At 49.6% G+C, this 23549-nt stretch overlaps 1 protein-coding gene across 1 annotated transcript in view; it reads right to left on the bottom strand.

Annotated features, from left to right (window-relative positions):
- Positions 1 to 15053: 15053 nt before the first annotated feature.
- RYK (receptor like tyrosine kinase) overlaps positions 15054 to 23549 on the bottom strand; it is a 165813-nt gene continuing 157317 nt past the window's right edge. The window contains exon 14 of the mRNA XM_048863650.2: positions 15054 to 16271. Within this exon, the coding sequence (XP_048719607.2) occupies positions 16185 to 16271 (87 nt within the window). The 3' untranslated portion in view covers positions 15054 to 16184. The remainder of the gene's footprint in view (positions 16272 to 23549) is intronic.

Genomic DNA, 23549 nt, shown 5'->3' with positions numbered 1-23549 from the left:
GCCTTCATCTAACTGTCCCTCCGCCCAAATGTCCTTGTGCTGCAGGATTCAACTGGCCTGACAGAGGGACACAGAGAAATGCTAGATGCTGCCAAGGAACATCCGAGAGGAGTCGCTTCCGACTTATCAGGTTTTTAATCACAAAGTGCTTGCTCAATTTCTTTGCAGGTCTCTGGAACAATATCCCTACACCCTCCTAATTCTCCTTACAATGTTGGGAGTGAGTCTGGAGCTAGAGGGGACTCCAAACCAGACCCCCAACACTGCAGCGCTGGCTGCAGTGGGAACACAGGGCTACAGCGGGATGCCAGGCACACCACAGGCCAGATCTGTCTCCCTTGGTGCATTTGTGGGCTGTGGGGCGTGTTCAGATTCCGCATAATCTCAGGTTCTATTTAAAAAAAAAAAAAAAAAGTCTGCCTCTAAGGGATGTGAAGGAAAACTTCCCAGCTGTGACCACTATCTAACGAGGCTGCAGCCAGACTGGAACAACGGCTCCAGCCACCATCAATTTCACTGAGCCTAATGATGCCCCTTTATATGTCAGCATTAACGATTTCCTTGCTGACTATTGTAGCAGCTGGAATGGAGCAGGGGGTTGAGGAGAGATTTGGGGTGTGTGAGGGGAAGACAGGAGGAGACAAACAGGGAGGGGGAGGGAAGGAAGGAGAATGGAAGGGAGAGAAGCCAGGGGAAGCAAGGGCCCTAAAGAGGAGCAAATTTTCCCACAGGGTGATGCTACACGGACAAGAATAATGATGCTGACAACTAAGCGTTCAGTCACTGCGTCAAGGGCAGACCATACTCCAGTCTCTGCCTTTGCCAAGGGTGAGAGTTCCACTGGGCACCGAGGGGAATATGGAGCCCTAGAGTTTTATCCCAGCCCACCGGCCTCTCCAGGGGGACACCCCAGGATGGATTATCTGTGCCTCATCCACAGCCCTGCAGTGGGACTGGTGTGGAGCTGTCTGACCCAGGGAGAGCTTGGCAGTGCACAGTGGACCTATCCTTTAGCCTTTGTGCAGGAGGAGTTGGGGCAAAGCCTTGCTTCTCCCACCACGGTGTGGTAGTGTCCCCATGCTCCCCTGAGTCCAGGGATTGCCATGGGACCAGGCTTTGTGTGGCTAGCAGTACCCCCTTCCTTGGGCACGAAGGGACAACCCCGGAGGGCTTTTCTACATGACCAACTAGACTGCTGCAAGCTGGGGTGTGACTCTACCCCATGCTAGCTTGCCACAGGCTAACTGCCCCTGGGTACCCTACTAATGTGCATTCACAGCCCACTAGGGAGCTTGGCGCTAGTCTGGTTTCAAAGAGGACTAGATCAAAGTGCTCTAAAACCACCTGTTAACGCATGTCAGCAGGGTGCACATGACGATTTTGCCTGTGGCAGGCTAGTGCAGGGCAGATTCCCTCCCCACCTTGCTGTGGTTGGTCTAATTGGCCACATAGACTAGCCCAGAGTCTCTCCATTCATAGACACATGGCACAGGGGAGCTGATGGTGTTTCAGCCACCAGGAGGATGTCACACACAGGCTGTGTCAGACACACTCAAGAGCCACCTCCTTACAGCGCAGGTGGGGTGGGTAAGAGAAATGTGGATTCATTCATCTGGATCCCAGCAGGACCTCTGACAGTGTGGCCCGGAGCCCCCTGCAGTGCACAATCAGGCCGGTTGAAAACAAAGATGGGCTGACAGAGCAGAAGCAACCAGTCATTTTCTACAGAGTTACATCAGAGCACAGGTGGGGGAGTGGGAGGGAAGATCCTTCAGGGTCTCTTAGCATCAGTGCTGGGACCAGGAGCAGTCAACTTATGCTCTCACATTCCATTGCATGGAAATATTCCCGTTGGCTTCAATGGTCCTAACTGGCCTAAAGGATTTAACCATAATCAAAATGTGGGTGGTGCCAAGCTAAGAGAGCAAGATGGCAAATACACAGGAGGATGGATTAAAACCACTGATGGATTGGGCCAATCTGGACCCTCTGGCCTGGCCAGCAGTGAACATGGCGAGTGTATGAGATTAACAAACACCCCCCTCCTCCCCCCATCCCCTGGATTTCCTTCAACAGTGGCATGGTTACTCACAGCAAAGAAGCTCAGTCAGTTGAGGCTCCACATGGACTAGCCCCATGCAGGGCACAGCTCATTGAAGAAGGCATTCTACAGGCCACAGGAGCTCAGGAGCAAACAGGCTAGATCACAAGCACATCACGCCCCAGGCTCCCACAACCTCCGCCAAGCCTGTCTGGACGAGGGTTAACTCTTTGGTATCTGGACTGATCCAGCTGTGCATGGCACACAACCCGATTCTGACCCTACACAGCTACACGGGCTGGGATTTCAGAAGAGCCTCTGGTGCTCAACTCCATCAGCCCCTTATGAAAATTTCTAGGCACAATTCTTAGAGCATTGCCCCTCTGCCTCCCATGAACAATAACCCCCAGCTCAGCGGCTCTCTTTCTTTGCACTCATTTATGGAAAACATTTTCAAGCATAGGTGCTGGAACTAGGGGTGCTGGGAAGGCTGCCGCACTCCCTGGCTTGAAGTGGTTTCCATTATATCCAAGGTTTACAGTTTGGTTCAATGGCTCTCAGCACCCCCACTGTACACACTGTTCCAGCACCCTGTTTTCAAGTATTTCTGCAACTTCTCCAGCTAGTAGCTGCTTGAGGCAGTTCCAGTCTGCGAAAGCTTTTCCCCCAGCAACTGCACAAACAGCTCCTGGGTGTGAGGGTTGAATGTTGAGCTACATCCCCTGCTAGGTCCCTTCTCACTCCCAGTGGATAACACCCCCAGACTGCCTGTCACTCAGGTCTGTGACCTGGGTGCCATCTTTGATTCAATCTCTCTCTAGGTCCTCATATCCAGACCATGACTAAACATTGCCAATTCTCTCTGTACAACATCTGAGATACGGCTACAACTCATCATCTCACCTCTCAGGTACTGCAACCGCCTTTGCTCTGCCCTTGACAGAGGTGCAGAAATCTTGTCCCACCCATACCTATTCCAAATGCTGCTGCAAAGACCGTTCTCTAGCCCGTTGCTTTGACCACATCACCCCTCTTTGCATCCCTCCACTAACTCCCGCTTCTCTGTCACGTCAAACATACGCTGCTTGTCCTCACTTTCCAGGTCAATCCCACCCTGCCTCTCCACCTCCCATCAGCCCATGACGCCGGCTTCTACTGCCCACTTGTTAAATTTTCAAACAAGCACCTTCTGCTCTCTTCTGTCCTGCCCCACGTGCTTGGGACAAGCTCCCCGTAAGCTTCCACAAAGCTACCTCATTATCCACCATCAAATCCCTCCTGAAAACTCTCTATTGCCATCAGGCCTTCAAAACACTTGATAGTGTTCAGGCTGCTGGTATGCTGAGACCACTGCCTATCCTGCTTACCAGTACTGTCTTATTGTTTCCTTGTACTCCCCCGTCCGTCCGTCTCAACTTGTCTTATACTTAGATTGCAAGCTCTGGGGAGCAGCAGGTGGTTGATCAGTGGTTTTAGCACAATGGATCCCGCTCCACAACTAGGGCTTCTATGTAAGTAGATATAATTAAGAACAATAATAAAGCCACAGATCCACAGCTTCCAGGTGGACTCAAAAAATGCAGACAGCACCCTCCTGTCTTGGGCTGCACCTGGGCTTGTTTAGACAGACTGTGTAAATAAGCTGTGTTTGAAAACATGTCACCACCAGGGGTTTAACCATGACTTTGCTCCTAGTGTAGTTTACAAATGTGTGATGGCTGCAGCTAACCCGCCGTGGGCTCTTGGAACTCCAGCCCTTGCTGTGGGTGCTGAGCTCTTGCAAACCTGGCCCAATATAGCCTAGAGAGGGACAGCTTTTGGACCCTGCATAGTAATTTCACGTAAATTCTCCCCCTTCCGGCAGAGCCCATCTGACACACATCGGTGACTTGGACCAAGTTAATAGGAAGAGCCAGGCTTTGCTTTTGGCACATAGTGATTGCCAAATGATCTGAAGTGAATGATTATTAGATAAAAGGCTAGATCACCAAGGCCTGGTCTACACCTAGAACTTAGGTTGACCAGGCTGCATGGCTCAGGGGTATGAAAAATTCCTCCCTTCTCCATGAGAGATGTAGATAAGCTGAGCTAAGCCCCAGTGCAGACACGGCTAGGTTGATGGAAGAATTCTTCTGTTGACCTAGCTCCCACCGTGAGAGGGGTTAGCTTAGCTACAGTGATGGAGAAACCCTTTCTGTGGCTGTAGCATTGCTGCGAAGCACCAGAGCTCTGCCACTGCAGCGCCGACAAGCCCTAGGCTAGGGGTCGGTGTTAAAGGGCTTTCCCTTCACCCTCTCCCCTTGTCACGCGGGCAGAAAGCAGACGACCAGAAGTCCGAAGTGCAGACAATGCAATGGTTATTGGGGTTCGTTCCAAGCAACCATGTGCATAGCTCTACACGCCAGCAGAGTCGGTTTCCCAGTGTTCTGTTCCCAGCTCTGATGCCACAGAGCCTTGCCTGTCTCCCTATTCCCCATTCTCATTTCCTATTCCCCCTATTCCCTCCTCCTCCTCCTTAGCATGCCCAAATATGCCTTCAGTGTATGCCCACAGTCCCACCCCTCACAATTTAGGGTCATGTTCCATTTTGGGTCTGGCGTCTTCATCCCACCCCTTTTGAACCCCATGGGAGAGGTCAGGGATGGGTATTTCTTTGGTCTTTTCATGTTTTATACCCTCCCCCCCAACCCTTTGCCCCTCCCAACTGGTTGCTTGATTTTGCATTGAGATAGGGGTTGAGGCCATCTTAAAGTGTGCTCTCCAGTAACGCTTTAACTGCTCTTATCTGTTCCCATTATATTAACAAATCCAGCTGACTAGGCAAAAGCAACATCACAGTGTCTTTGTCCCTTGTTTACACATTTTAGTATAAGAGTATCAAAAAAATCAAACCCAAAATTCTATCCCAGGCTAACACACACACCTATATACTAGCAGTAGGTAGTACTTTGTAGTGCCACATTCGATTCCCAGCCTTCTTTCCTAATCCCTGGGTTAGCCTGCATTAGCCGTGCTAGGGAGCCAACATGCTCTGCCCTGAGGGAGGAGAAAGTCAAGTCTGATGTCAAGTGTGCCCACTTTAGAGGCTAATGTGACATTAACGAGCTCTGAAACACATCTCCTTCTGGACAGGCTGTTGCTCAACTCAAAATGCTCACTAATCATGAGTAAGGCTCCAAAAATCATCACATTTTTAAAAAATGATTGTTTTAAAAAAACACACACATCTGGGAACCTTTTTATTTGCTTTTAGAGCCCTTAGGAATCAGGCTCTCAAGCTTTTATTCCACCCTGTGAAGGCTAGAAGCTTAATTCTTTTAAAATAATGCAAGTCAAGTAATCACCTGATTCTGGGAGCTGGGGCTTGAGGGAAATGATCATATATCCCAAGACAATGACAAAATGGCAAGGGTTACAAGCACTGGTTTATGTGCACCTGGGTTGTGCTGCTCCTGTGGCATTTAAGGAGGATGCTTGGCAAGTCCAACATCTGCAGCCCTCCCTGCCATTGCGGCGAGTGTGCCCCCTGCTTGCTGATACCGAGCTGGCCGATTGCAGGCGAGATGGGTGTGCAAAGTACTAACAAAAGGGGGATGAGCGCAGGAAAGCAAATCCTATCATTACTCAAACCAATGTTCCCAGGACTGTCTCTGAGGTATCCGCCCAGCTCTCGCCAGGACCAGTATTCAGCCTAGGGCTCAAAGCATGATAGGCTCATCCTTGGGTAGCATGGGCTGGAGCTGGGTAATGGGGAACTCTGTCCTAAGGGAAATGCTGTCTGGCAGGCTAGCAAGCAGGCAGGCTACTGAAGGAGCATGGGTGACCTCAGCTTTCCCGGTACTTCCTGCGTGCGCTGAGACTTCTGGGCCCTGGCAACTCCCTCGGCCTTGATTCTCCGTGCTGGCCCTTGGCCTCCTGTGAGCGGATGGGGCAGGGTGGATGGAGATAGGAAGGGCCGGCTGCTTCAGCTCTAGGTCTGACCAGCACCTTCTCTGTGCACAAACAGCACTGAGGAATGAGGGAGTCTCAGCCACCAGCCTCTGATAGAGCTTTATGTGGGAATAGGAAGCCCCTCTGCCAGAGAAAGGGGTGTGCTTGCCAAAAATGCATCCGGCCCTCCTGGTGCTTGCTCCAAGCATGGATGCACTGCAGGAAACAGAGAGGTACCTTTGGCGTGTGTCACCCACCAGCCAGGGAAGAGCTGCCCCTGAAAGGGGAAGACACCACACAAGGCTTTAAGGTGGGTTCACTGGCTGATGGAGACCAGCTCAGACACAAGCCATGAAGACAGGCTGCGCGGTGAGGCAATGGGGCTCCCCACACCCCAACCCATCAAGGGGCAGAACATTTCACCTCTGGTGCGGAGAGCAGAAGGAGAAGCTGCCACCAAAATTCTGAGGCTGAGTTTTCAAAGGGCCTTGAAAGGCTTTAGGTGCCCAAATCCCAGAGAAATACAATAATCCCCTTGGAGCATCCCAGTGCAGAGCGGCAGGCGTTCTGGCCCATCACACAGCCTAGGAGCACAGACCCTGGCTGAGGCTGGAGCACAGCTGATGCTGGTAGGGAACGAGATGTGCACCTATCATTTCCCAGCTCAGCGGCAGCACTGCATGTGGCACCCAGCATGCTCTCCGCAAAGGCTCACGGCCTTGGAGTGGCTCTGCCATCTTGTTTCCCTTGCTTCGGCCCCAGCTGCCCAGCCAGCCCTTTTGCATTCTGGGGCTGCCCTGCGAAAGCCAGCAACTGCCCAGGACAGGTTCTAGGCGGCAGTTATATATCCCAGCCTCAGGCTCCCATCCTCTTTCAGTGATATTCTTCTCCTGGCTTCGGCAGCCAGGATAGCAGGGAGAGAGAGAAACAGGGCAAGCTGGCTCCACATTGCCTGGTATTGTTTCAGGCAAGATGTCTTCCAGTCCATTCATGAGTGTGGGTACCTGGAAGCCCATTCAACAGCTATTGTTCCCCATACCGAGACCCCTCCCCTCACTCCATTTCCCGCCTTGTCTGAACGGTTCTTTTCAGCTCCCTGCAGTTTTATCTTTTGTGCTCAGCCGGGAGCATTTCCTTTGGCGTTGATAGGATCTATCAATTCAACCCCCCCTCTTAAATCTTTCTTCTGAGTGTGTATCCACGTAAGTCCATTCAATAGAGGTAAATTGCAGGGAAATTAGGGAAGGAACCTGTCTTGCAATGGTGATGACCTCACCTCACTGTTCAGTAAACAAAAGACTCAGTCAGCCCAAGGCAACTCTGCAGCAGGTGTGTAAATATCCTGCCAACATTTACTGAAGCAAGCAGGATATATTGCTTCGGCCTCGTCTGCAGCTCCACCGGTGTAGTGTCATAGCATAGATGGTGGCTCCACAGATGGAAGGGGCTTTTCTGTTGATGTAGGTAATTTACCTCTCCAAAAGGCAGCAGCTACATCAATGAAAGAATCCTTCCGACAGCCTAGCTGAATCGACACCAGGGGTTAGTTTGATCTATCTACAGTGCTCAGGGTGCAAAATTTTACACAGCATAGGTTGATCTAATGGTTACATATAGAACAGGCCTTAGAGGAAGCATAACGCATGGGGTCAGTGTGCTTCATGTCTCCCCTATACTGGCTGGCACACATAAGGAGATAAGAGCTTATAACTTCTCCCAGGTAATGGAGTGACTCTTTTTGCTGAAGTTTCAGTTTGGAGCTGGGGCTCCCAGGTTCAGTCAGTAGCAGTGGCTCAGTAACAAGCAACGTATGATGCTCAGGGGACTGGGAGTCAGGACCCATGGATTCTAGTCTCAATTGCTACTGATGTGATGTGTGCCCATAAGCAAATGACTTGCCAAGGTCACAAAGACAGCTGAGTGGCAGAGCTGAGAACAGAATGTTGATCTCCTGAGTTCCAGTCCAGTGCCCGAGCCCTGGGCTCATGCTGCCTGAAGCTTGGTGATGCTACAACAAGCATTTCAGAGTAACAAAAAAGCTGCCCCACACGGGGAAATGCAGTGGGGTGTGACAAGGTTAATGGCTGGGGGCTGATATCAGAGGATGCTGTTCCGTAATAGCAAGACCCTTACGACTTCAGGGTTAGCCAAAAGAAGCAGAAATCTGCAGTGGGACCCAAAAATGGATTCCAGTTTTGTGTAGCAACATACAGTGAGTTTCATTAGTTACAATGAACCTCAGCTTGCTCAAATGGGCCCTGCAAACTCTCCTGCTTTGCGTCTGAGGCTCTTCTTCATACCAGTCCACCCAAATTTGGTGTCAGAGCATACCCTGCTTCTCCATGACTGGTTCATTGCCTTTGAAAAATGAATCCATGTAAGAGACACACAAGGTGGGATACTGCTCTGTTATTCTTTATGCTTTAGGCTGGGCATTCTGAAACCACCGAGGGGAGCTGGGCAAATCTCAGCCTTCATGAATGGATATCACCATCCAGGAGATATCAGAGTCAACCCCCCAAACTATGCCACAGGTTACAGTTCAGCAGAGGAAAAGATTAGCTGTTCATTTTGCTGTAAGGATTGGCCAAGGCCAAAACTAGTGTTTTCACTATCTCAGATAAGAGCAAAATATCTTATCAGAAAAAACTGGCTTCTTTTCCTTTCACTCAGGATTGCACGTCTGGCCAATGTATCTTGCATGTTCATAATGAAAACACCCAGCAATGCCTTTTCCAATAGGAAAAGTCACTACTGGCGTTATCTTGATGGGCAAACAAATAAATATTCAAACAAACAATAAAATTACCAGGTATTTACTACGGTTCAGACTTGTCCTTGCTCAACATACAATAGTGAAACTACCCTCTTGGCATCTGTGATTTATAATCTCCAGCAAGAACAGAATTTATGCAGGGAAACCAAAAATGACTAAACAGGCCCTTGCTCATAGATACTTGCTGTCTCATCCAACGTGTCCAAGCCACATGGGACGGTGATGGTCTGACATGCCTTTCCCAGCCTGGGGGAGGAATTTGCCTGCATGTGAAAGTCAAACTTGGGCAGCACCTGCTATTGCCAACCCTGAACTTGCTGCAAAAACCAGTTACTCACTTCTCGTAACGGTTGTTCTTCGAGATGCGTTGCTCACATCCATTCCAATTAGGTGTGCGCGCACTGCGTGCACAGTCGTTGGGAAGTTTTTCCCCTACCAGCACCCATCAGGTCATCTGTGGAGCCCCTTGGAGTGACGCCTTCATGGCACTCAATATATGACCCTGCCTCCTCAGTTCCTTCTTGATGGTTACTCCGACAGAGTGGAAGGCCGGCGGGTTTGGAATGGATATGAGCAACACATCTCGAAGAACAACAGTTACAAGAGGTGAGTAATTGTTTTTTCTTCTTCGAGTGAGTGGTAGGAATGCTGCTGCTGTTGGGGCTTGAAATGTTTCTGTTGGGTTGCTGGGGTGTGCATACCCAAGGATTTCGTAGTAACCCTTGAATTTTTTAGACTATGCAGCAGAGAGTCAGTCTGCTCCACGAACAGGCCTGCCCCATCAAAAGGCAGGTCCTGCATCATCTGAAGGCCCGAGGCCCGCAACCATGAGATGCATCTCATGAATGAATGAGCTTGTGCTGCGCACTGCCGAGGCCACAGCATCCAGTGAGGCCTGTAAAGAGGTCCATGCCACTGCCTTGCCCTCCTCTACTTTGGCCCCAAACTCCTCCCTGTACTCTGTAGGCAACAGCTCCTTGACCTTGAGCATCAAGTTCCAGGAGTTGAAGTTATACCAGCTCAGAATTGCCTGCTGACTGGCAATCCTGAGCTAGAGCCCCGCCTTCCTGCCCCCATCGAGTACACCTTACATCCAAACAAATCCAGGCGTTTGGCGTCCTTGGACTTAGGCACTGGGGCTTGTTGCCTCTGCCTCTCCTTCTCATTTACAGCTACAACCACCAATGAACAAGGCTGTGGATGCGTAAAGAGGTATTCTCCCCCTTTGATGACATGAAATATTTCCTCTCAATGCTGTTGGTGATGGGAGGGATGGACGCCAGGGTCTGCCAGACGGTCTTGGCATTGGCTTGTATGGTTTTGATGTGGGGCAGAGCCACCCTCGATGGACCTTCTGGGGCCAAAACGTCAACCACCGGGTCCTCTGACTCTACCTCCTCGGCCTGCAGACCAATATTGTGAACCACCTGGCGAAGGAGGTCCTGGTGGGTGCGTCTGTCTATGTGGGGCAGTCCGGAGACAGAAGTGCCCGCAACAGCCTTGTCTGGGGAGGGAAATGAAGAGGCTAATGGGGGGAACAGGGTCCTCCTGTCCCTCCTGCTCATCACGAACCTCTCGTCCTGTCTCGCTGGCTGGATCAGGCTCAGGAACCGGAGTTGGAGTTGGTTCCATGGGTGGGCAGGGGCACGGCGCCTCCTCGGGACCCATAGGGGTTGGGCGACTGGTGGAGGCCTCCAACACCCGTGGTTCAGCAGGAGTTGTGGGCTCAGAACCTCTGAAAATGAGGCAGCTTTTATTGGCAGTTTTTCCTGGGAAAGTAAGGTGGCCACATCACAGCTTTTAGCCCACTGAGAAGCCAAAAATCCCACCTCTTTTCCCTTGTAACCTGATTCCATTTGACAAGAAAATGATCGGAGATACACTAGAAATGGAAGCCCATAACGCCATATAATCAGAGCCACGTTTCAGAGCAGAGCTGGGCTTTCATGTTGCATTAACACAGGGTCTGAACTATGATTAGAGGCTTATGTCTTGTGACTGCAGCATCTGCCACGTTAATATTTGCACTCAGTTGGGGTTTAGAGGTGATGACAACATCTCACCAGCGACAACCTTGTTTTGTTGCCAGGAGGAATGAGGAGGCTGGGGAAAGTGGGCAAGCACGGGCTTTGATGTTCCAAGCTCCTGTTTGTGTATTTCTGCTAGTCGTTCCACGCTAGTGACTTGCTTTTCAAGAGGGGAGAATGGGTGAGTGTTCTCTTCCGACAGTCTAAGATACTTGTCCAGGCCCCAGTATACCATGATAGCTGAGTACCTCCCAATCTTTCATTCATTTTTCCTTGCAACACCATTGTGAGGCAGGGCAGTGCTGCTATCCCCATTGTACACAGGGAGAACCAAGGTAGAGAGAGACGGGGGTATTTCCACGCAGCAATCAGGAGGCATGAACCCTAAATCAAAGCTAGCTGGAGTAACGATAGCAGGAAGCCAAGGCCACCCAGGCTAGCCCCACCCCCAAGGGGACCCTGGGCGTATGCAGGAGTGGCCACTGCCTGCACTGCCGCAGCTCCACCGCTGCTGTTCCTTGAGCTAGGCCAGGGACGTCGACACACGCTGCCATCACGCCTCCCGACCGCAGCCTTGACCCGCCCTGACTCCCTCCAGAAGTCTCTGGCTGTGCAGGCAACCGAGCCCACATCTCCAGCTAGTCCCCCAGCCACTGGGCCAGCCTTCTGTTCCACCAGTGCTGGCCATGCTTGGGTGGTGCGATCGGGTGCATAAGCTTATATATTAAAAAATGACTTAAGCTTGCCTTTCAATTCCCCCCCAATAACACTACAATTGGGTTTGCTTTTTCTTCTCGGTGCTGTGCCCTGTTTATAAGTTCCTCTTTACTGGCACATTACCATTTGTTTGCCACCTACAAGGATCTTTTAAAAAAATTCTTCCATATAATTCCTGCTTTGTTTGGCCAGAGCACCTCGCATCCTATGTATGCAGTTACCAGATGGAGCGGGGAAGAGGCATCCTTTGGTTCCCCCAACGTGTCTCGGACCCTATGTCCAGTCTTGTAGAGCTGTATGATCTTGGATTTGTAATGCTAGCTTTTTGTTTATGGGTCACTGCAATCTTTGACGGTAAACACTGTCACTGTTATCTGTTTATCATCTTTAGACTGATTCTTAAGCATTTCTTAATATTTCCTTTACCAACCAAATCGGCCACCTGCTCTCAGTTATGTCACTGATGGGTCAAGGACCCCATAGATCAGAAGGTGACAGATTTTGTTTTAAATGGATTGGTAAGCTCCATCCACAACAGCCTTGCATGTTACAGTGCGTGTACGGCTGGAATTTTCAAAGGAGGCTAAAGAACTAGGTGTCTAATTCAAACAGGATTTAGATGCCAAACTCCAGAATCCCAGCATCAATGAGCAGCTCTGAGTTAGTTCATTATACTAGGTGGCCCTTTTAGAAGTGCCAAGGAACATAAAACTAGCCAGAAGAGGATGTATATGAGAGCATGCATGGAGGGATGCATGCATGGAGCATCCCTGGTCACGCAGCTGGTTGCCTAAGATCTCTGTTGTGTTCCCATTCAGCCACATACACTCCCTGGGTGAGCTTGGGCAAATGGCCCTCTGGCTCAGTTCCCGCTCAGTAGAACAGGGGATAATGCTTCCCCATCTCACAGGGGAGTGTGAGGATGAAATCCATGAATTATTCAGAGGTGCTCAGACAGTATGGTGACGAAGGTCAGAGAAATACATAGGTTACATGAGGTTGGGGAAGGTGTGGCTAGGCTCTGTCTGACAGCAGCCCCAAAATACAGCTCCCTCTTTCACGTGTTACTGGCAGGTGTGTGGGTAGCTGGATCACAGGTACTGAAGCAATTCCTGCCTCAGGCCAACCTGCACTGACCTAGGGCTGGCAGGACTCCTAGGCCTCTGGTGGCCTGTCCCTGGAATTCAGTGGGAGGCTGACACTGCTCTGAGCTCAGCCCCCCCAAAAATCAGCCAGGTAGATTTGTAAGTAAAAAAACCCCAAAACTCTAAAACCTAACTGAGAATCTCTCTTCACATTTGCATCAGTTGATTGGATTAAATAATTCACTAGGAATCATTAGTGAGGAGATTCCGCTTTGTAAACAAGGAAACCCGGAATCCTTTGTCCGGAATGAAACACAATGAGGAAATGGTTTCCTTTGTTCATTTGTCCGGCCTATCAGTTAATGTGGAGGGGGCACAGACGCCAAGATAGGAGACTCCTGGCCTTGCCCTAGCACTGTAGGGGAAGCTTTGTTAGGTGACCAGATGGCAACGACTGGTGCTTTTTAGGGGCAACTTTCACTCCCCACCTTCTCAGGTCCTGGGGGCCCAAGATGCCAGGAGCCTTTGCAGCAGTGGCTGCCATATGTGAAATGCCTCTTGTGACCCTCAGAGAACATGAGGGAATCCTAGGGAGAGGCTCATGGCAGTTAAGGGAGGGGGAAGCTTTGGGTCAATTTGCTAGGTCAGCAAGGAAAGGCTTCACCCCTTCCCCATGCACACACAGTCCCTGTCCCCCCACAACCACTATAGGCTAACCTTTAATTTCCATTTGAGGTCTGAGACGGCTTTGTGCCCCGGAAAGCTGAAGCCAGGATAAAAACCAGCCTGGATCCTTGCTAGGTCAGCCTTGCCCAGCATGCTTGCTGTATAAAAAATTCTGTCCTTCCCTAAAAGGGGCCCAAGCACAAGATCCCCACTCATGCTGGGTGTCCCGTGCAGGCTTCCTGCTCAGGGTGTTTGGAGCCTCGTGTGGGAGAGACTGAGCACTAAAGGCTTGAGGGCCAGACTTTTAGCAAGGAGATCCCACAGACACCTCTCCCCCCGAGTGAACCCCCTCAGCAAGGCCTTCTTTCACTTGTCTGACCTCCTCTTGGCTCATCGAATTAGTCTCTGAAGCCACGGAGATCGTGGAGGTTTCTGTTGCCCTGTGTTTGGCAAGTCATGGGGTTTAGATGCACCAGCCTCTCAGCACGAGACACGGACATAGCATGAGTTACACATGTGATGAACTGATCTGGGGTGCCCCGTAGCAGGCACTTAACTCTGTATTTAGGCACCTGTTTAAGAGGCCTGATTTACAGACATGATGAGCTGCAGGGGCCAGGCAGCCCCTCTGATGCTAACAGTGGGCACCCAAGGCGCTCAGCCTCTTAGCTGGCAGACCTGTAATCCCATCCCAAAAACCCTCCTCCCCTGCCCCATGGACTGTGCCCAGAATTCTGGCCAGAAGCAACCCAGTGGGGACAGGAAGAGTGGTGTAGCATAGCCACATACATAGCAACTGCCTCTAGCCACCACCAGTTCCCACTAAGTAGTGGGAGCTCAGGGTCAGGACCAGCCTGTTCAAGTCTCCTCCTCTACTCCAGTGAGCAGCAGCACTCCGTTGGGCCCAGCCAGGAGACCTTCTTTGGCTAGGGCGGCAGCCCACAGAATGCCTGCCTGGGGGTTTGGGAGGGGCTTTGGGAGGGGGCTACCTATTTCACAACTGACCTGATAGCAGCCAGCGGTAAGGAGCTTGGGACTGAAAACAAATGAAAGACTTGACAGTAAATGCTCTGTTTCCTGTTCCCAATCTCCCAAGGCAGCCAGTCCCTCTATCCCTGCAAGCATGTTAATACTGCAAGAGTTCCTCTAGCCTGGGGTTAGGAAATGCCCAGGTGCCAGTATCCAGGGAGCTGTCTCTCCCTGACTGCTCTCATAGCTAATCTATGCTATACAGCAATGCATTGTGCTCTCCACTCTTCCCAGCTGAACCCAGGCATGGCCTAGGCCCGCAAAGCTAAACGGAGACTCAGCAGGAGGCTGGGTTTATGCAACCAAAATCCGCTCTGGGACTTCAGGTGCAGTCACAGTGACATGGCAGCAGAGGCACTAGCCACATCCCTTCTGGGGGTGCAGCACAAGTCCAAACAGAGCAAATCACTATCCTGTCTCCCAATCCAGGCTTCTGCTCATCAGAGCCCTCCACCGTTTTTATCTGCTAAAAGAATTCACTCTCCCCGGCTCAGTGCCTAACCTAGTGTAGGCCAGAAGCTGGGGCTTAACCCCCAAAGCACAGCACTGGGGTATGGTGGGGAAGGGAAGTTATGGCTGCAGGTTCTCCGCAAGGTGCACCACAGGATCTGTATGCCCCTTCACAAGCCTATAAGCCATCTAGAGCAGCAATTCCTTCTCCTCAAAGTGGAAATTCTCCCTAAATCGTGTCGCTTGATTTTTACAAAGAAGGAAAATTCCTAGTGAAGGGCCATCTGCACTCACTGCAGCAGCACCGTGAAAAAGGCAAGGAGATAGTGAAATTAATCTTTGAAAGAGGACGTTTAAAATCATATTTGATCATTCCCAGAGAAGTTACAGATCCGACTGCAACTAGTAAAATATATCTATCTATATATACACACATCTCTATACCCACACCGGGCACATGCAGAGTAGCCAAGCCCAACAACTCTGACGATTCAATTTCTCAACAGACTCACCAGAACAAAGTGAAAAATGAGGTCGGGAGGCTGAAGATGTACAGGAATTTCAAGCAATGACTCGACAGTTCCAAATGTTTCCTCTCATTGAATGGCCTAAAAGATTCAAATATTTGTTCAGTGGAGCACCAAGCGGTAACCATTCCCTGTGCTAGTGCTGACCAGAAATCTCTGACACTGCTAAAGGATTCGTGTTTTACTGGTATCCACATCATCGTCATCATACCTACCCTTCCTCTAAAAACCCCTGTTGTTTCGCTGACTGGAAGAAGCTAAAGGCCTTTCACACCCAGGTAAAATCATTTGTGCAGACCCCAAGAACATGCAAGAAGCACAACCGCAACCGCCTCCCCCCCGGAACTGCAGGCAGGGTCTTTGCTGGAAATTAGTGTCATCAAATTCAAGCCTTCAAGAAGCCATGAGCGCACTGGGGTCCTCTTCCATGAATGGGGTTCCAGGTACACCAGTCATACTCGTGACCATGAAGAGTCAGGGCACCAACAGACATAAGACTGGCTTAAACATCGTGCAATTGGAAAAGGAAAGCTTTGGGATTCTTTTCATTTGCCTTCTCGTTTGAGCCTTTCGGGGGTCACTTTTTATCTGCAGACATAAGGGCGGGAAACTTGCTTTTATTATTAAAAAAAGAAACAGAAAAAGCAAATTGGGATTTTCCTAGAACCACCTGACTCCATTTCCCCAACCCAACAAATATCACGAGATTTGCAAGATGAGTTGGCAACACCGATTACCTGGGCTAAATGCAAAGCTAGAAAAATGTTGACAGTGTATGTATTGCATTCCCAATCCCTTCATCCATCCGGTCCTCTTCATACAGACCATTATCCTGCCATGCAGCCATAATACTGAATTTGTGGTCAAACAAGCCCTGGGCAGTGCTGCCAATTCTTGCAATTTTTGGTGTTTTTTTTAAAACCCCAGCTCCTGGACTCATGTGATTGTGGGAATCCCAGCTTCCACTGGCTGGAGAGAAAAGCTTGAAGATGTGACTCGAGTTGATCCTAAAGTCCCAGGAACCTGAAGGCAGAGAAAAAGAATCAATTAAAAAAGCTTTGTGATTTTTAATCTCGTGATTTTATCAGACCTGATCCAGCGTTTTAGAACCTTTAGGGCTGGCCCTTTGTCAAACACAAGGCTGTCGCTTTACTGCTGAGTGAAAAGCTAGATGGCAGCTCTCCCTCAAACAGATCCTGTCAATAATTAGCAAGAGCATCAAGGAAGCGACTGGCAAAATACGCTGCCTTGCACATGAATCTGGCTTCTGAGAGCTGCCTCTGTCTGGAAGTTCTTCCTGAGATAAAGGTTGAAGAGAAACAGCCAGGCCTTTGATGTCTGCGTGATGGGCCACAGCACTGGCAGTACGAAGCCAGGGGAAGGTACAAGGAGCCTTTCTCTTCCCCCGAGACCTCACCCACCACATGGCCTGGTCTACTGCTCCCAGAATGGTCCCCCTAGGTAAGAATCATCCTAAAGGGAGCAGTGGGGATGCAGGGCCACAACTCTCCCCGCCATCCCCGCGCAGGGCTACGCAGGGGAGCATATACTGCACCCATGTAGGGGCATAGCTGTGGGAGCACTCCCCCTACCTGTCTGTTCCTCCACATTGGCACTCTAGCCTGCCCAGCATCTGGACAGCCCCACAAGGCAGAGGAGGTCATGCAGCAGGAGGTCGTGCCATGCTGTGCACGGTGCCCAGGAGGATAATATGTGAGCGGGGTCGTACAAGGCCCCTCACAGGCACCTTGACATTTCCCAGAGGGTTTCTGGAATATTTTTGTTGAGCCAAATGCCCAGAAATGTAGCTCTCCCCTGCTGCAGAGCCACTTACCTCCAGGCACTGACTCTGCCCCACAAAAGCTGCTGCATTTCATAAGCATGCATGCAGGTAGGCGGTTTTGCTTTTCAAAGGAACTTCTCCTTTTCCAGCAGCAGAATTTGCAGCCTCAGCATGTTCTGGGAACTCAGGGCTCTGCCAGCTTAGCTCACATTTCTGGCACCAGGACTGCTCACGGAGCAAGGCGCTGCTGAATGTGAGTGACGTCAGCACTGGGCCAACTCCTACCCTGTACTGCTCTATACAGGGAGAACCGCAGAGGGCTTCCCCTGTGCATACAGTCACCTCCAGGGGCAGCATCGCCCAACCCTGCCTGGGGCTCTGTGGGGTCGGGATTGCCATGAAAAGAGGGATGAGCCTAGGAGAGGGCTGGAGGGACACACATTCTCCTCCCACACTCCCCAAGCCGCAGAAAAAGCAATCCAGTGGCTGCATCCTCCCTTCCCCAGCCCCACTGCTGCAGTGGGCAGCCATGGTTCGGAGTGACCCTGGAAATGTCACTCTATTTAGCAGGGGAGCTGGGTGTGAGCATGTGCTGAGACTCCAGAGGTTGTAGGATGCAATGCGGGGGCTTGACCCACAGTTCCTTCTCCAAGGCAGGGAGACTGGGGAGGGGGACACAGCCCTGTCTCCCTTTCCCAGTTCTGGATCAATTTTGTCCACGATACTTCCAGAGGCCCCCCCTTCCATAGCATCTGAGCGCCTCACAATCCTAATGCAATTTTCCTCATAAATTTCCTCGCCTGTGGGATGGGACAGAGGGGGAACTAACGTTCCTGGAGACTGAGTTACCTACATTGCACAGGCAGTTCGCAGAAGCAGAGAACCGAACCCTGTTCTCCTGAGTCCCAGTCTAGCACCTGAGTTTTGCACAGAGCAATCCCAGCAGATTTTCTTCTCCTGGCCTGCTCACACAGGCCTTATTGCTTTATTCTGGGTGAAGTTTTACCGAGGCAAAACTCTACTCTGTCTGTTAGGCATTTTTGGACCATACAGCACAAATTGCTCCATCACCAAAGCTGCAGTCTCCAAGTCTCATTCATTTTACGTAGGCCGCCTGAATATCATTGGTTGTTACATGCCCCTGTTCTGTACTTTGCTGAAAACATGACTGTATAGGCAGCCCATGCAATCTCAATTTCTCATTTATTCATCACAATCCTTTCCTTTCCTACTGCTCCCCATACTCCTTGGACAGCTAACCAGCATGGATGTCGGCTGCTTTCCTCCCCCCTGCCCACAAGAGGTTGGTGGCCAGGTTCAGAACTTTCTGGACTCAAGTGGGCACCAACTGGCTGAATGCACATGGTGCAATGGTCTTTGGAAGATGGGTTTATTAGCCCACGATGCTTTCAGCTCACTCTGCAAATTGTAAGCCCTTGATGGGCAAGTCCCCATTTGAGCTATGGAAGAGGTCTCACCTATTCCCCACTTCTCTCCCCAAACAGAAACTGGCACAGTTCAAGAGCATTCTCTGCGGTTGAGGACTTGACCTCAGCTAAGGATAGGGCATAGATAGATAGATAAGGAGGTCGGTGATGGGAGAATGGAAGCAGCTGCTTCTGGGGACAGTTATGCACAGATACACATGGCTGGGAGCCCCTGGCTTTCCTATTGACATTCAGCAGGAGCGTAAAGAGCTCCATTATGCTGCACACGGAGATGACAGCTCTATCTCATCACTGCCAGCTCTGCAGAGCACCCTTTGTAATGCTCTCTGACAGCTATTTGTACGGTGCAACTCTGACCACTCCTTCCCACTTCGTCTCTCTGCGCTGAACAGGTGGAGGAGCACAACCTTAAAGACATAAAGAGCCCCTTGCATTTTTAAAGTGTGCCCATGGCTGTTGATCCTATGCATTTAGGAGAAATGCCACTCTTGTCTCAGTAACCACAGAGGGTCTCCATAGGCAGCAGGGCTGGTACATTTCTGGAGACAGCACAAGGGGGCACGCTCCCTGAATGTGGCAATGGGCACCTTGGCTAGCAGCATGTAGGGTGGTGCCAGCACTCTGCTTTCCTACTTATCACATTGTGGGGAGAGGGACATAGAAGTGGCACAGAGCTACTTACTGGACACAAGTCTGAGGATAGGACCGTATTGTAACTGCCTTTAAAAACAAAGAAATAGTTTAGCTCTGATAATACCATGTGCTTTTCACTCCTAGGCCTAAAAGCAATTTACACAGATCAGTAGCATTACTCCAATTTTACAGTGGGGAAACTGAGGCACGGGGTAGTGACATGATTGACCTACAGTCACCCAGCAGGCCACTGGCCAAGCTGCAAACAGAACCCAGCTCTGCTGTGTACCGCTCCAGTGTTCTATTCACTAGGCCACTGGATTTTCAAACTGCACATGCCCCCCTACTTTTTAGGGGGCCCAAAAGGTTATCAGAGGTAAGGTGCTATAGCCAGCCAGTGGGCAGGGCAGCAGCAGGGAGTCCTCGGTGATCAGGGTGGGTGAGGACCACGGCCCTGCTCAGGCCCATCCTGCTGCCCCTATCCCTTCTCAACTCCCTGACTGCTGCCCCTCTTCCTACCACCCCACCCCATATTTAAACGCACCAAAGCCTGTGGGGGCATTAGGCTTTGGACTGGGGAGAGGGAGTGCCAGGAGTCCCTCTATGCTCTGCCATGGATTCCTCGGGGATGGAACCAGCTGGGTCCTGCTGCCATGCCAGGCATGAGTTGCTGGCTTGCCTCAGTGAGTCATTTTTTGCCCCAGACGGCAGGAGTTGGTGGGCAGTTACGTGACTCCCATAGAGAAGTGGGGTGCAGGAAAAAAAAGTTTGGGAACCTCTGCACTAGACCACACTACCTCCATTAAATGAAGAGCTAGTCAGGCCAAAAATGAACAAACACCAAAATGGAAATACCAGGAGCAAATCTTGCCCTGTGCTGTGCAGTTACTGGGAGGGTGGGGGAGAAGGAAGATGCCCCCCTTTCTCTTCTCTGAGCATCTACCCAACACCAGAATAGGATTCAATTCTAGCATCCAACAGAGAACTAGGCTTTGCTAGCACATATGGTGTAGTTCTGTGGCCCGGAGGGGCAGCCTTCGGTCCCGAGGGGGATGTAACTGCACCTTTCACACAGTAACTGGTGTAGAACTGCATTGATGCATCTCTTCTCCTCCTGAGCCGTCCTGTCCCACTCCACCTCTCAGAAGAGGAAACCCATGGAATTATTTTTGCATCTCATGCTGTGAGGGCAGAGCAGCAGCAGCACTATGCTCCTGGAGTCTTCCTGATACTCGGCCTTGTTTTCAGAATCTGGAGCAGCCAGCGTGGAGCAGTCTTACCCACAATAGCATTGAGAGATCGCAGGCGCCATAGCTCCTGCTTATGTTGTATTCCATGGCTGAGGTATTCCAATTATTTAGGGTTTGACATGGACTTAAGCCCACACTAAAAACCTACCTTCTCAGTGCATTCCAGCCTCCGCAGTTAGATTTAACTTTTTGCTCATTTTTCATGTCAGATTTCTTCCACCTCATTTTTCTTTCACTGGATGTTTTATTAAAATTGGAATAAGCACCTGCATGATGTTCAGTGTGCCAGCCAATTCGCTTCAGGTCCTGGAATTAAGAACCTCAATCAACAATGAGAGTTTACCTAATGCAGACTGGCTTTTTTGCTAAATTGACTTGCTGCCATCTTTCACAATCCATGACTGAGAAGTCATGTGTATGTGATGTGTTCCAAAGCTGGAAAAGTATTCTAGTTTGATCAGAGAGAACACAAAATGCCCTAGGATTTAGAAAGCGCTCAGCATTGGCCTAGCTTTGCCCCATCTAAGTCAAACAGGAGTTTCATCACTAACTTTTGAATGGGGTCAATTAGAACAAACACCCACTCCCGTTTGCCTGTATCATTACCTAAATTAGAATGTAAACATTTTAGGGGCAGATTTTCAGAAAGGTGTGAGCCAAATTTGCAATGCCTGGACTTTGATGCATGTATCCAAACTGGGATTTGTATATACATGTTTGCACAGCTCTGGGTTGTTGCATGCCCATTGGACCTTACATGCATTTTTGAAAAAATCCAGTCTTGTGTCTAAAGTGTCATGCACACCTGATATTGCAGAAATGTTAATTAATACCCCAACTCAGATTCTCTCAATGTTTAACTGTTCTAAAAGGTGCTGTCTCAGCCTGTGAAAGCCCCAGCATGCACTTTAGTTTGCCACACACTCCATGGTGTACTACTTTCCAGAGCAGAAGGCAAATGACAAACTCCTATTGCAGTATTTAACAATCTTTCAGTCAAGCAAGCAAACTCTGGGTGGGGAAGGATGGAAATGTCAGTTAGTGGAGGAATTTAAGAAAAGAAATAGAAAAGAAATAAACAGCAGAAGAGTTAGGTTGCATAGTCAACCTTTAACATTGGTTATCTGGAAACTGACAGGGGACTTAGCTTTCCCAAGTATCCATGTGAGGAATTTTCTGCACTCGTACCTCCCTCTTCCATGCATCAGCCCCCTTCTTTCCCAGTCACCTCAAAAAGTCACAACGGAAGTTAGAGAACAAAAAGTCACTAGACATGTGAACAATAAAAACGGGGCTGTCCCAGGCCAAAAGAGTGCTAAGATCCTTCTGAACCACTATTGTTGGACAGGGAATAGAAAGGAAAGCACATAGCGCACTTATAGCCCTAAACTCAAGTACACCGTTTACAATTGCTGTCTGGAATTTCTTTGCTCCAATTCTTCTGTGCCCTCTCCAATCCAGCTTCCACCTCCTACTCTCCACTGAAACTGCTCTACCAATGTCTCTAATGACCTCTTCCTAGCCAAAGCTCAGAACTAGTACTTTGCCCTCATTCCCCTTGACCCGCCAGGTACATTTGACATTGTTGGTCACATTTACTGAAATTTTTCCCTCCCTTGATTTCTGTGACCTGGTTTTCCAGCATGTCCTTTGGAGGCCCCTCCAACTTTCTGATAGGGCTCCCTTTCTCTTCTCCCTCTATATCGTCTCTTAGGGTAATCTCATCTGCAAACACAAACTACCATTCTCTAGGCTGGCAACTCACAAATATACCTCTACTCCAGACCTGTCTCCTCCTGTCCAAGCTAAAATCTCAGCCTGTCTCTGACACCTTTTGGATGTTTGGTCCTTGGCTCCAGCTCTGCATGGCTAAAACAGAGTTCTTAATCTTTCTCCCCAGCCTCTCGATCCCTATGGCTAACACCAAAATTCTACCTGTCACTCAGGCCCGTAACCTGGACGTCACTTCAACTTGGACCTCTCTAGGTCCTCACATCCAGGCTATGTACAAACCTTGTTGATTCTTTCTGCAGAACATCACTTTCCTAACCACTTACATAGCTAAAACTTGTCCAGGCTCTCATCCTCTTGGTTACTTCAACTTTCGTCTCTTTGGCCTTGACAAATGTAATCTTGCGCCACTCGTATCTGTTCAGATAATTTTCCTAACCCATTGCTTTGACCATGTCACCCCTCTTTCACATTATTCCATTGATTCCCCCCTTCTCTATTGCATTAAACATAAGCAACTTGTCTTCACTTTCAAGGCTGTTCAGGGGCTATCTGGACCTATCATATCTCATTCAATATTGAGATGTCTACTCCTGCTTCCACTGTCCACTTGTTAAATTTTCGAAAAGTAACCTTCACATTTTGTCCTCATACTTAAGAGAAGCTGACTGTAAACAACTGTGAAGCTACTTTAATTATCCTCCTTCAGAAACCCTCAATATTCTCCTTTGCCGTGATGCTTACAAAAAACTTGAGGGTTAGGCTACTGGTGAGCTGAGACCACTGCCCATCCTCCTGACCAATATTGTCTCATTGTTTCCTTATGCTCCCTCATCTGCCATCTCATCATATCCCCCGATTGGATGCTCTCTGGGGCACACACCATCTTTTTGTTCTGTGCTTGTACTCAACGGGGTCCTGAGCTATGACTAGGGCTCCTAGGCAATACAGTAATACAGAAAAGGCATTAAAGCTGATATGCTCCCTTCTAATGAGCAGAGGTAAGAACAACTCTCAGTAAACTGGATGTGTGAGAAAGGAAGACAAGACAAGAGTGTCTATGCAGCATGTTCTCATTCATATTCCTTTTGGCTGAGTAGTCGGAAAAGCACCATGAGGCTTTGGCACAACTCCCAATATTCCCAATTTCTGAGCAGCTTCAAACATAAAATAATTGAAACAACCTGCTAGGGAAATATTTCTTTCCCGCAAACATAGAATTTTCCCTGATAACAGTGTGCTCATGACATAACATGACACAAAGTGTGAGAAAGGAAAGTCAAATATATAAAATTTTTAGAAAGATTTGCATTTTAAGAAGAGCTATGAGTATTTATCAACCCCATCTGCTATTTATGCCACCACTGGTTTATAGGTATCATAGCAGACATGAGTCTCATGGAGAGATTTGAAGGTAGTGGCTTTGTGGATCAGTTCAGAGGGAATTGATGCATAA

The sequence above is a fragment of the Caretta caretta genome, chromosome 9, assembly GCF_965140235.1.
Source record: "Caretta caretta isolate rCarCar2 chromosome 9, rCarCar1.hap1, whole genome shotgun sequence".
In the NCBI taxonomy this organism is placed as follows: Eukaryota; Metazoa; Chordata; order Testudines; family Cheloniidae; genus Caretta; species Caretta caretta.
Note: the sequence above shows the minus strand (reverse complement) of the source record. Positions and strands in the feature narration are given on the sequence as shown.